The sequence below is a fragment of the Drosophila sulfurigaster genome, chromosome 3, assembly GCF_023558435.1.
Source record: "Drosophila sulfurigaster albostrigata strain 15112-1811.04 chromosome 3, ASM2355843v2, whole genome shotgun sequence".
Lineage (NCBI taxonomy): Eukaryota > Metazoa > Arthropoda > Insecta > Diptera > Drosophilidae > Drosophila > Drosophila sulfurigaster.
The window spans coordinates 26,106,119-26,120,268 of record NC_084883.1 but is presented as its reverse complement, the minus strand read 5'-3'; the positions used below and the strand labels follow the sequence as shown (position 1 = coordinate 26,120,268).

At 39.7% G+C, this 14,150-nt stretch overlaps 1 protein-coding gene across 3 annotated transcripts in view; it reads left to right on the top strand.

Annotated features, from left to right (window-relative positions):
• Positions 1 to 13,138, top strand: part of LOC133841509 (Krueppel-like factor luna) — an 83,930-nt gene extending 70,792 nt beyond the window's left edge. For all 3 annotated transcript variants that reach the window (XM_062274046.1, XM_062274045.1, XM_062274047.1), the window contains exons 3-5: positions 5,182 to 6,625; positions 6,692 to 6,838; positions 12,314 to 13,138. In XM_062274046.1, the coding sequence (XP_062130030.1) occupies positions 5,182 to 6,625; positions 6,692 to 6,838; positions 12,314 to 12,489 (1,767 nt within the window). In that variant the 3' untranslated portion in view covers positions 12,490 to 13,138. The remainder of the gene's footprint in view (positions 1 to 5,181; positions 6,626 to 6,691; positions 6,839 to 12,313) is intronic.
• Positions 13,139 to 14,150: the final 1,012 nt, after the last annotated feature.

Genomic DNA, 14,150 nt, shown 5'->3' with positions numbered 1-14,150 from the left:
AAGCGACCAGAAATAATGTACGCATTAATTCCTCATTTAAATTCAACGGCGCGTACGTCGCATTAGTTGCGTCAGGCGAGAGCCACCCAACCATCCAACCACCCAAAGCCCAAGCAACAACCCTTGTTGCTGCTCCACATTTTTTATACGTAGCATACTTTTAGGCGCTGCCGTTGTGACACTCGTCTCGCTTTGAAGTGCTTCTCGATTGCTTAAAAGCAAATTCCGTTCCAAGGCGAAAGTGATCAACGTCGGTCGCTTCATTTCTCTACTCCTCCCCCACCGTCCCCCACATTTTCTCGCAGCTGTTTCCTTGTTTCAAACTACTTATGAGAAAGGTTGTTACCGCTGCTGTTGTTGCTTGAGCAGTCGGCAACTTTTTAAATTAGCATAATGCCTGAAATTATGCAACGCTTTTTGTGCCAGACACTTGAGTTGGGTGCCAGTTGCTATTGCTGCTGATGTTGTGGCACTTTAAGTGCACTTTACGCCCCCCAAAACAAACAACAAATGCAGCAGCCAACATCCAACAGCCAGCAGCCAGAACAAAAACAATAAGTGACTGAGACAACAACAACAATAACAACTTAAAGCGGAAGGCGGAAGAAGAGAAGAAGCCAAGAACGCTTCGTGCTATAGTTATCTAAAGACAAGAAGGGAGCCGAGCCGAGTAGTAAATCAACTCATTGCACTTTGTGATGTGACTTCAAGTGGATATACATACATACACACATATATATATATACAGCGCAAGAACGTGATTGTGTGCAAAGCTCTGATAATGCCAATAATTCAATTATCCTGCAACATTTACTACCTCTCGCTTGCTTGTTGCCAGCTCCCAGCGCCCAGCTGCCTATCGCCTGTTTCTGTCCTTTTGTTATTGGCAAGCCAAGTGACTTGCTGATATTGTTGCTGTTTATTGCTGCCATTGTACTTGCATTGAGCTATCACTTAGTTGACACTCTGATACTATAATACATATACAAAAAAATGCACAAAATCCGAAGTACAAGAAAAAGATTTAACGTACTCGATTATAAGTTTGCACTACATAGCCTTAAGTTCTTTTTTTTGTATAACGAAATTAAAGTCTTATTTATTCTCCTTTCTTATCTTAATGGCATGAACTTTGTAATATAGCCGAGCATATATTTAAAGCTCTAATTCTACGACTATGATTATGTCTATTAGTCTGGCTGTCTGTCTAAAAGCTTCATAAATGGTTCAAGCTTGCAGGGCATGGTCACTGGCAAATGCTGACGACATTAATTGTCAGCATAATTTCATTACATTTCGTTCATTAAAACATTCAAAATGGCAAACCCCAAAAGGGGCGCAAACCAAAAACAAAAAATAAGAAAAGGAGGAAAAATAAAAGTAAAAAGAAATGCCGCGCACATCCTGGGGGGCCTATGAAGTGAAGCTCTCTGGAATTATGGCTCATTAAATGACATAATACCAAAAACAACAAGCCCACACACACACATACAATCGGGGAGTGTGTATATGCTGGCGTATAGCATAATTTTCGACAAGTTAGCAGATGCTTCTTGGAGTAGCAAATGAAAACCGCAGGCAATGTCGCCGCTGGCTGGCGTCGGCTAATATCTTTCTAATATACAGGCACAAAACGAACACAAACACATACATATATGCACATACTCGCACATACGTGGCGTATACGTAATCCCGGAGCAGCGCCCAGGACATGTGCCGCATAATAGCCTTAACAAGATTTTTTGGCGTAGTTGGCGTCTTCGACGTGTTTCTTAACTGCCGCTGCGTCTTTTTCAATTACACACATAATTAAATATGTTGCGCCCGTCCTTATCACTCGACTCACTGTCTCGCTCTATATGTGGGCGTGGCGTCCCGCGGGGCCTAAGCAAACATTACCCACAGTCAGGCTTTCTCAGAGTGTGTGTGTGTGCCAGCAAATACTCAAAATCTCTCCCAATTGCACGATAGACTTAGCTATATCACATTTTGTAGATTTTAATAAACATGCTGATAATTAAATTTAATCGCATGCTTTTATTCAACATTAGCATGGAAAACAGTTGAGCACACATATGTTCTATGTTCTATGTTCTATGTTCTATGTTCTGCCTTTCAATCCACTTGCCTCCGACTCTGACTCCATCGCTCTCCCCTAATGTATGTTTGCATATGGCAAACTGTATTTGCCTAGGCTAAATTCAATTTAATTTCATCCCAAGCGTTTAAAGCCAAATAAAAAGCTTGTGTGTGTGTGTGTGTGTGTGTGGGTGAGTGGCAATTTTGAAGATCCAATTTGTGCAAATATGTTGTCGATTCAATTTTATTTGCTCAGCATTGTGCTTTTATACTAAATCATTTCTAAAACTGTTATTTAATGAATCAAATTAAATACTGAATGTGCTTTTTAATTAAGTAAACTTAGCACAAAGACAACTTTGTTTAACAAAGTTAAAACTCAAGAATATAGCAAAATCAATCCACTCTTAAATTCGTTTGACGAAATTAATTAACCACAACAGTTAAATGGCTAAGACAGAAACTAAAACTAAAACCAAAAGCAAGACATAAACAAAACGAAGCTGCTTAATGTAGCGCGTAAGTCGCGACGCAACTGTCATCGTCTTAAGCGCAAAACAAAAGTTAAAACGGAAATGAAAACCACAATTTAAGACCGAGAAACGACACAAGCACAGAAACACACACACACATAGAGAGAGGGAAAAAATATGGTGACAGCAGGGCATACGGTAAATGGACGTAAAGGAAATTAAGATTTTTTTTTATTTGGCCAACTTGCGCAATAGATTTTGCCATTTGGCCTGACATAGCTCCCTTACCAGCCATGTTGAGCACTTGATACATAAATTCTTAGCAAAAAGTGTGCAAAAGTGTTTCACACACACTCACATGGATAAAGAAAGCACAACACAACACATAACAAAATAACACAACAGCAGTGTAAATAAATTTCTATTAAATACGAATGAGCTGCGGAAAAATGTTTTTATGCGAACGCAAAAAGTTTTTGCGGCACACATCAGTGAATGAGCTTATATATTGACACCAGCTCTTAAGACCTGGCAGATAATTCCTTCCCCTTCTCAAGATATTCATTTGTATTTACTACTTTTCCAGGCGTATTCATATTGATTACCAGCCAAAACGGAAGTTTCTCTTTCGGCTTGTGTTTGTTATTGTCAATATATGAACTTGGAACAACACATAATATAATATTATCGATGTTTATTTCGAGCATTTATATAATCATTATTAGTAGTAGCTTCAAATATTTTCTGCTGGTTCAAAATGAAAAATAAAATAATTTGAAGCTGAGATTGACGTATTCATTCAGGCGAACAGACAGGCTTCCACTTGCCATTATAAGCTAATCAGACATAAGCATCAATCAATCAATAATTCAAAATGTTTTGCTTGACTAATCCATGCTTGGCTGCTCACCTGAAAGCGTCCTGCCACCTGCTGCCCTCTTTCGTATTCCACTTTTGTTTTTGTTTTTTTTGTTTTTGGCTCGCCGCCAGAGCAATTTGAAAGTCGCGTCCTAATCTTTGACCTGTTCCTCTCGTTGGCCACGTGATTTGTTTGCCGCGCGCCTTTGGCGGCGTGGCACATAACTCAAAATGGCATTTCAGATAGCATCCTGCAGGATGAAAGTGTTGGTTTTAGCCACGAGTTGGCTACTCGTTGGATACTATTTGCGTTTCGCTTCAAGTGGGCAGCGTGTGTTTTGTGCATGTTTTCCCAGCGAATACTTAAACAATATATCAAATTCCCCATGGCGGCGGCAGCGCCAACATCGTGCATGCATTTTTACATTTTATTTAGATTCGAGCAAAAAGATTGCACTGCATTGTCTGACTGAAATGGTGCTAGCCAGGAAATGGAAGCTAAGTGCAGCAGCCGCACATTAATCATGAGCTTGCTTCGGCGACTCCTTCACTAGTCCCCCACACTCATAAAACCCTCTAGTCCAACCCCTTAGAACGTGTTGAGACGCCAACGCCATAGTGCTGATTCATAAACCATTTATAGTTTTTGCTGCTGTTGCTGCTGTTGTTGCTGTTGTTGCTGTTGTTATTGTTGCTGCCGCTCCACCACTCGTAAATCGCACACGCAACTTGTTTGGCGACTTGGAAGGGTTAAGAAATTTATGTGTTGCAATTATTTTCTTGAAATAACACTTTAAGTGATTTACCGAGTATATTTCGCATACGAAATAGCAAATGCAAAGCTAAGCAAATGTTCGTGGTATGCGTAATTTCCACTTTAATGTCAGTTTGAGCCACCAACTGTGTTATTTATTCCAACTCATTGATTTTTCGCTTTTACATAGCATTTAATAAGATTTATTTAACTGAACTAAAGGGGTGTCCAGTTTCCCAAAACCCCAAAGACTGTGTGTGTCTGGGTGTTGAAATTTGTGGCACCTTCAAGTGGTTGTCTGCGTACCTTTTTTTCCACCCAAATTGCTTGCTAAAAGGGGTCGAAAGCAGCAACATGTTGCTGATATTTGTGCGGAAAAGTTGCGGTCAGATATAAGGTATTAATATCTTGTAGGGTCTAATGCGTTGAAAGTGATAACCGATAAACACTTGACTATCAGAGAACTTGTGTAAATAGCTTCGCATTATATGCAAGCTTTTATTTTATGAAATGGAAAACCGCAGCAGCGAAAAAAATGATCCAATAGCTGACGTAAGTGCACTTAATTTGCCGCCTAAAAGTATGCAATGCCATAAATTTGCAGAAAAATGATTACCTGTAAATGCGCATGAGCATAAAATATAATTTACAACTTATGTTTCTGTATATGCATTAGCGTCAGGGCTACGCGAGCCCACTAAAAGCAAAAACAGAAACAGAAACCGAAACAGTAAGAGAAACCAACAACAACAAAGGCAAGTAGAGTAACTGCGACAAAAGCCACTAAATTATCAGCTTAATGTGCTTGAAAATTCTTGAGCTGCATCGAAAATGTTCCACTGTAATTTTAATGGCAAATTGAATTGAGGGCGCACACAGCCATTAACTTTCAGGGGCTCCATTCAGTCGCGCAATGAAAGAAGTGAACTTTGTGTAGCGACTTTTTAAATAGTATCTACTTCATTTCCTTTTTTATGCGCTAAAATAAATTCTAATTCAATTTATTTCGTTTTACAGACATGCTACGAACTGGAGCGTTATTTGCGCGACGAGCCAAAGTTGCAGAGTTACAAAAAAATGCACACGGATCTGGATACGGCCTGGGACATATTCTCGACGCCGGCACGCCTGCTCGAAGAGCTGAAGATTAAGGAGAGCCTCGACACGATCTCGACGACCTCATCGGTGTCGTCCAACTGTTCGCGCATATCGTGGGACAGCAGCGGCTCCCAGGCATTGAGTTGCGCTGTGCTGGTGAAGCAGGAGCGCATCGACGAGGATGACGAGGATGCGGCCCATGGATTAGCTTGTGATGAGAAGCTGGGCGTGCTGTTCGCTGCACCACCATCGGCCATCTCGCCCAATCCGAGCATCGGCAGTGCTGGCAATATGACGCCCACCAGCAACAGTAGCAGCAGCAACAGCAACAGCAGCTGTAGCAGCAACATGAGCAACAGTAGTGTGAGCATTAGCAGTAGCAGCAGCAACACCATCACATTGAGTTCAAGCAGCAGCACAGCGCCGGCAATTAAGGTGCGTGTGGTGCAGGCCAAAACACAGCGGCATTATCATTTGGGTCAGAGTCATGACTTTGTTCTGCCCACCTTGACGCCGCCCTCCTCGCCCGAGTCCAGCCTGCGCAGCCACAATTATGCACAGCTCCCCCAGCAGCAACAACAGCAACAGCAGCAGCCACAGCCACAGCAACAACAACAACAACAGCGATCCCAGCAAATTGATGCCAGTGAATTGGCGGCGCTTATTAAGCAACAACAGCGCCAGCAACAGCATCAACAGCAGCAGCAGCAGCAGCAACAACAACGTCAGCAGGCTTCAACAACAGCAGCAGCAACATCAAACTCCACACCCGCAACCGCCATACTGCACTTCACCAGCCAAATGCCAAGCGCCAAGAATGCAACACTGACGCAGGCCACAACGTTGCAGCTGCAGCAGCAGCAGCAACAGTTAGCAGTACAACACTTAAGCATATCGCCACAGGCGCTCAGCAAAGCCAGCAACACAACTAGCAACAGTTTGTCTAGCAGCAGCAATAGCAGCCCAAGTGGCAACAGCAGCAATAACAACAGTAATAGTGGAAGCAGCAGCAACAGCAATTCCTCTAGCAGTAGCAACAGCATTGATTCAGCATCGGGCAACCATAGCAACATTCCGCGCAGCACAATCGTACGGCTTACGACCGCTAATGGAACACCTGGAGCAGCTGGCATCAGCCTCGCACGTGTTATACAAATGCAAAACAATGGCAATGCCAATGTTGCTGCCGTGCTCAGTGCAGCAGCTAACAAGGACAACAGCAACAACAGCTCTAATGCCGGCAATGCAACACCAATGCCACAGCCATCGACAACAACAACAGCACAAGTGCAACAACAACAGCAGCAACCGACACCTCAAATCATTGCCGTAGTAACATCAAGAGCGGAAAAATCCACAACTGGTGCGTATTAATAAGCATCCTTCTCTTTTCTAGTGTATCGTACTAATCAAATGTTCTACTCTGCAGCTTCTACCAAAAATCATCACCCGCGCCAGCATCACAGCGATCATAGTCCGGACGCGAAACGTCGGATACACAAATGCCAATTCCTGGGCTGCAAGAAGGTGTATACGAAGAGTTCGCATCTGAAAGCGCATCAAAGAACTCATACTGGTACGTTTCGACAAACACTTTAAATACATGCATGTATAGAACTTTGCATAATTGTGAGAATGGTGTTCATTACATGACTCTATGGTTAATTCATTAGGCACCATGGTTTCAGCAATTTTGCTGTCCAAAAACCAACATACAACGGGTAACGGGTAACGAAGTTTCCCTTAATAAATCAGAATGCTGCGACAACAACATAACAACACTAAAGCGTCGAGTCAGAATGCCGAACACAAGCACACAGACAGACAGACAATCATACGGACAGACAGACAGACAGACAGACAGACAGAGAGACAGACAGGGTAGAACACAAGTGACACGTGGCATTGTAGGCTGACAATGCGTCCCAGTGTCCCTACAGGCAACCGAGCGACCGATGTCCAAAAAACACATACACCGAAAGTCAAGTGCAACGGGCGAGCAACCAAAAACATCCTCGCATGACAGTAGACGAGGCTTGAAATTTCAATAAAAATCGCATAATTCAAAAATGAAATATTGGTAACACGCGCACTCACACACTTTACCGCATACGTATGTAGATAAAACCGAACGATGAAATGTAATTTTATTGCTGCCACATTCAGCGTCACAGATTTAAGGATAAGAGCTGCAGGACAAGAGGACGAGGGAACACGCAGGGGAACTCATCTATTGATTTGTGCTCTTGTGCAACCTTTACACATATTCCCCCTGTGTGTGTGTTTGTTGGTATGTGTTCATCGGGTTTTAGAATGCAAATTAAAATCCATTTTAAGTAGGCATCGAAATAGTGTTGCATACTTATTTTTAATACCCTCGCGAGCAATAAAAAAAAAACTAGACTGTGCGCTCGATCTTTTTAATTTACGCAAAGAGTGAAGGAAGTTTTGTAAGTAATAAAAAACTTTGTGTGTCAGTTTCCCAATTTAATTTGAATCCAATTTTAGCCCACAAATAGCAGTTAACTTGGCGAAAACGTGCTGCGCGTAAATATTTCACTTAACAATCAGGGCTTAAAGCTATTTCCGTTTGTTGTTAAACTGTTTGCGAGTAGCAGCAACAAAGAGCAACTTGAGATTTCATAAAAATACTTTAGAGTCAACAATTTTTCTATAAAGGCTTTTCTCAAAATTTACAGTTTATCTTTGAGAGCCAAAACTTTTGCTTTGTTAATTCGTCAAAATAACAAGCAAAAAAAAAATCAAAAAGCCAAACAACCTTTTAAACAAACACAGCATAAGCAGGAGCAGAGAGGGGTCTTGGCCTGCCTGATTGGACTACGAGACCCTGTTGTTTGGCTTGTTTACTTACAACTTGTAGTTATTGTTATTTCTGTTATTGTGTGAGTTTGCCATATTGGCTTGTTTTACTGCTTTCTTACACCAACCAGGCATCCGCGTTGGTACGTAAAAGTGTTAATTTGTGTTAAGACAAAGTTTCCAACTCAACTTTTTCGATACGTTCCTTGAGTGTGGATAAAATCAGAGGGTTTTACTCCTCAAATAAATGCATGCACAACTAACTTACTTGTGATAAAAATGCCATAATTAATTACACGTGTTCCCCGGCAGACTAAATATATTAAAAGCAAAAGGTTTCTCCAACGGCAATATAAAAGAGATCAAACCATTTGATTGTCCGAAAGCATCAGGGCAACCTCAGTGTCCGACGACTCTTAAAAATCTAAATACGCTTGTCAAAGGTGGCGCTTCCTAAAAAAGTAATTATTTTAATGATGCCATGGAGACTGACTACTATACGGTGAATGAAATTAAAGAAAAATGTAATACATTGCGTATACTTTTTTTTCTCAAATTAAGGGAAAAATTTGATTAGAGCCGCTGCTTTAATTTCGTCGCGCTAAAAAGGTAGCTGGGACCATGCGAATAATTAATGACTACCTATTATTTAAATACCCAAATGCCTTGCTGACTTGAGCTAGGGACTGGGTTTGTGTCGGGGCTGGGATTGTGTTGGGTGTATACATTAAGTTGATTTGGGATTTTCGAAAGCGTTTGCAACGTATTTTATTTTGCTGCTGCTGTCTGCTATTTTCAATTTGCATGCATTTAGTTAGTCAAACAATTAAGCGATCCAACTCAAAAATGTGTGAATATTTTACGACAGGATTAGCGTGACCAATCGTGCATTTATGAGTGCCGTTTTTTTTTATTGAAATGGAAATGCTTTTTACCTTACTCACAAAAGCGATCGTAATTTTGAGCCAGGGATTAAATCGTATTTTTTTTTTGCATTTTGTTAAAAGCAATAAACAGTTGTAGATTTAATGCCAGACCAGATTGATATGATGGCCATGCTACATTACCATTTAGTATCGATAATAGGGCTTTTCGCATTGCCATTAAATGCGAACAGTGCGCCAAAGATTTCAATTAGTTAAGCGTTTCAGCTGAAAATACGACGAGAGCTTCACAGATACTTGGCTGGAGAGAAAGAGGGAGTAGGGGGTTAGGTAAGTGTTGCAGCCAAGAAAAGATTACAAGTGCAATCAAGTGAAAAGACGCAAACAGACCATAAAAATTGTGTTGAGTGCAGAAGCCGAGAAGCCGAGAAGGCAACGCAAGCCAAGTCAAGCCAAGGCAGGCACACAGGGCATAAAAGAAAGAAAAGTTAAGGAATAGCATGCAATGAAAGGAATACCAAAGCGCTGTTTCTTCTACCCCATTCGTTGCATGTCTCGGCGGAGCATTCTTTTCTATTGGCCGCTTACATTAAAATCCAACGCTAGCAAAATTTATAAAATATTAACTGGCTTTCCCTCTCTCTCTCTCTCTCTCTCTGCCTTTCTGTGCTAAGAAGCTACTCCCGACGCTATCGGCTGCAGTTTTAGCTGCTCTCGGCCTGAAACAATTTATAAGCACACTTCTGCAACTGAAACTATCAACAGCGTAAGAAAGGCGTGTACGTGTGGGTATTGAGATGTATAGCCGGGGTTAAATTTTAACTATATTCCCTTCAATAAATTAACACTGCGGTTGCAACACAATAGAGAGAAAGAGGCAGAGCGAGCGCAAGACAATGGAACGAAATGTCTTTTAAGCAGCCAACTTTAATCCAATTTATTGCTTTAAATATGATCGCATTGATTAAGAATTCTATGTGTAGTGGGTCGTATGCTTGAAGCCAACAAGAAAGAAATGAGTATACGCCATGATGGCGTTTTATTGTAGGTTTGGCAAACATTGTAACCTATTTATAGGGCAAACTCAATCACAGTGGCACTGGGCAAACAATTAAAATCTCTTGCATAGCGACCGCCAGCAAAGCCAACCCCAAAATGGGTATCAGCTCAGCGTTTTGCGATTGCGATTGCGATTCGTTTTCGATTCAGTTGCATTTGCTTGCCAAATAGCCCAAGCGGTTTCTCTGTTTCTGTAGATATTTTATCTCGCATGTGCACAAGAGTGTGTGAGAGAGAGAGAGGACGAGAGCAGAGCTCGTATGTGTGCTGCTGAAATGCACTTTAATACGAGACTCCTGGGTCGTATTTGTATCTGTGCGACCTGCACTTTGTGCAATTGACGCTGATTTACACAGCCCAGAGCCAAAAGGCGTTCGAAAAAATGCCAAAAGTCAAAGCCAAAGCATTTTAACAGCCAGCCAACCACACAAACATACAAACACGCACACACACATATATATATACATAGAAGTGTTTGTATTTTCCGGGCAGCCATTTTATTTATAGCCATTGCTTCGATTTCTCGCTCACAGTTCTGACAACATGCCAAAGTGCAAGTGGCAGGACACTCACACACACACACACACATTCACTCACTTACTCCCACACATACACACACACATACAGAGGATAGAAATGTTCCTATCTTGCACCGACGCCGCTGGACAGCGCTTCTCATTTAAGCAATGGAGCAAGAGTAAACAAATGGAAATTAAGAGAACGCCAGTCGACAGTTGACTGTTTGCCGCTGCTCTTGGCTGATGGCCGTTGGCTAACGTTCGCTAACGTTGGCTAGCGTTGGACTCGAAGCTGGGCCGTTGCCTTGGTCGTTTGTTTCACCAAGTTGGCCGCAAGTGCATAATGTGAAATTGAGCACGGAAATATCACACATTTCCGCATGCATTAAGTCTTAAGCCGTGCGAATGTGTGTCTCTCTTTACGCGTGTACGTGTGTGTGTGTGTGTGTGTGTGTATATGTGTTAAGCTGCTGTGGTGTGCGTTACAAAGTTTTCCACTCAGCTTTATGCATTTTTCTTGGCAGTCGTCTACTTTGTCGGTTATCTGGCTCCATTTTTCCTATGCTTTTGCTTTCGCTCCAACAGTAGCAAACGTCGACGACGACGGCAACGCGGCAATTTCCTGCCTCGGCTGCTGTTTGTCTTTTAAACTCAAATAATTTTGCCATTTTTTCTCTTTCTTTTTTTGCGTTGCTGGCACAGCTGTGCTGTTCTGTGCTGTTCTCTGCTGTGCTGTGTTCCATTCTTTTGCGCACTTTTAGGTTTTATACTTTTGTGTGAAATTACAACTTCTGCATTTCCTTTTCCTTTTTCGACTAGGCAGCCTGCCTGACTGCCTGACTGCCTGCCTGGCAGCAACTGCTTTTGCTGGGTCTGGTCGAGAGCTGGATCTCTGGTTGGCTTTTTGCGCTTTAGCTGCTGATTTTCCCGCATCCTTTGAGGCTTTTGGCACGCACCAAAAATGTTGGCAAAAGAAATACGCGTTTTGGCACATCGTTTTCCCTGGCATCGATGTTAGCCACTGCTCCGGCTGCCTGCCTTCGTTTTTAGTTCTTCATTTTTAATTATTTTCAATTTACGTTGTTTGTGTGTTTGCCTAGCCTTGTGCACTGTATTTCTTCTGTTTACTCTGGCTTCAGTTCATGCATATTTTGTTGGGCAAACAATGGTACAGCATGAATAAAGCAATCTCCAAAGAAATATTTCTCGCATCCCAATTGTATGCAAAGGTTTAATTATACTCAGCAAGAATTTGTTAAATATTTTTTAAAGTCCCCGAAACTGTTTTCATAAATATTTATTTACTCGACTAGTTTGTAAGGCGCTTCAAAGGGCAAAAAAAGTATCTTACAGGCACCCATAAAGTATATATAATCTTGATCAACGTCCTTCTGTCTGTCTGTCCGTCTGTCCATATGAACTCCCAGATCTCAGAAACTATAAGAGATAGAGCTATAATTTTTGGTATGGACAATAATAACTATAGTATTTATGATTCCTGAATATTTGACAACGATCGGATACAAATTTTAAAAGTTATATATTAACTAATAATAATTACTATTTGGAAAATTATTTGTACTCGAGTCTTTGCTGCTTTGGTTTCAAATGATATACCAAATATGGCGTTTGGTATATTTTAAGTATATTATTTAGTAAGAATAATACCGCACTGTTTTGCTTTTACTTAAAATGAGTAGTGGATATCTCACAGTTGACTGTAGTCGAATACTTTTATTAATAACAATCTCTCTCTTTGTCTCATTGCAGGTGAAAAGCCATACAAATGCTCTTGGGAAGGCTGCGAGTGGCGTTTTGCCAGAAGCGATGAACTGACTCGACATTATCGAAAACACACCGGAGCCAAACCGTTCAAGTGCCGCAACTGCGATCGCTGCTTTTCGCGCTCAGATCATTTGGCTCTGCACATGAAGCGCCATATGTGAAATGAGATCTAAATCGAAAGTATAGATAGAGAGAGAGCTGAAAATCAACTGTGTGCCATCATCACATGCAACATGCAATATGCAAAACACCGGGCGATTAACTGGTATAAAACTCTAACTCTTAGAGGAGACTATGCATACATCACACCACAGCAGAGCACAAGCAATGCATCCATAAGAAGGTTCATGTTGCTGCCCTTGTTTATACATATTTTTTTCAATTAATTGTAATGTTTGGAATAGTTTGCTTTTCTTTTAATTATTAAGTAATCCACACACACACACACATACTTTTATTTCCATATGCATTTAATTAATTGACAAAACAAATATTGTACAATTTTACCAAAGCTAAGCAATTTAATTTAGTGCAGCAACAAAGAGTAAAACTGAGCAAAGAAGGCAATCGTCATTCAAGAACTTATGAAGCACAAAAACAGATAAAAAGAGAAATATATATGTAAAGAAAAATACGTGTACATATTTTTGTTTTGTTTGTAGCGAGAACAACAAATATTGTAAACACTGCCAAAACAAAAATAAAAAAGGGATTATATAAATAACAAAAATAAAAACAAAAAAAAAAAAAACACAAAAAAAAATATAAGAAACTAAAATTAAAATTAAATATGTTGGACACATATACCAAGATTTAAAGTTAATTCAAATCATATGTCATACTGGCTTAGGTACAACAATAACAAAATACAAAACAAATACAAGTGCAAAATATGTTTTAAACAATAAATCAAATGCTTATATTTTCATACATTATTTAATTAAATTAATATATAAATATAATTTAAATTTGTAATTTAATTGTTGTATAGGTTGATTTTATTGTGTGAATTGCCAAGCTTATTGAAAAAATGCATAAATACAAAATCTGGCGCTACAAATTTTTTATTGTTGACAACTAGTTTGATGATTATTTAATTTGTATTTAGAAAGTTCACCATTGTTTTGTGATGACAAGTATTACGAGCATTTTTTTTCTTCTCTTTGAACAAATTCTTACGCTCATTTTTCTGTTTTTCAGACTAAATTTAACTAAATTCTTCTTTATGTGCCTCATTAAATGTAATCATTTTACTACTTTTATTTTATTTTTTTTTATTTAACTTAAATGTATTCCAAAGAGCAAAATTCATTCAATTTCAGCAGAACGCATTAAGAATATTTAGTAAACTTCACGAAAATCTCCTTAAATTGTAATGAAAATGTTTTTTGGACAATGTCAACCATTATTTTATAATTTTGATTCGTATTCGTATGTGCTGATAGTTTTCTTAGTTTTTATGTGCTGCTTATTATTTAATTTACCATTTCGTCTTGTTTACAAATTGATTATTATTAATTATTTTTAATAAATAAAAACATATAAAAGTTATGAATTTGTTTTTCTTTATTTTATTTAACAATATACATTAAACAAGTTCCTTTTCTCCAACCCTAATGACAGAAGTGAACGTGACATCAAAGTATACAGTTAAAATACATCGAGACAGAGTACGAGTATAAAAAATAATTCTATTCGAGCATTGTGGTTTGTGTGATGAGAAATTCTGTGATCCAGAGAAGATATTGCTAACGTCTGTCTTCAATTAGGCACAGTTATTTTTGATTAACAAGGCATAGCATGAAGGTAAACAACAACTATT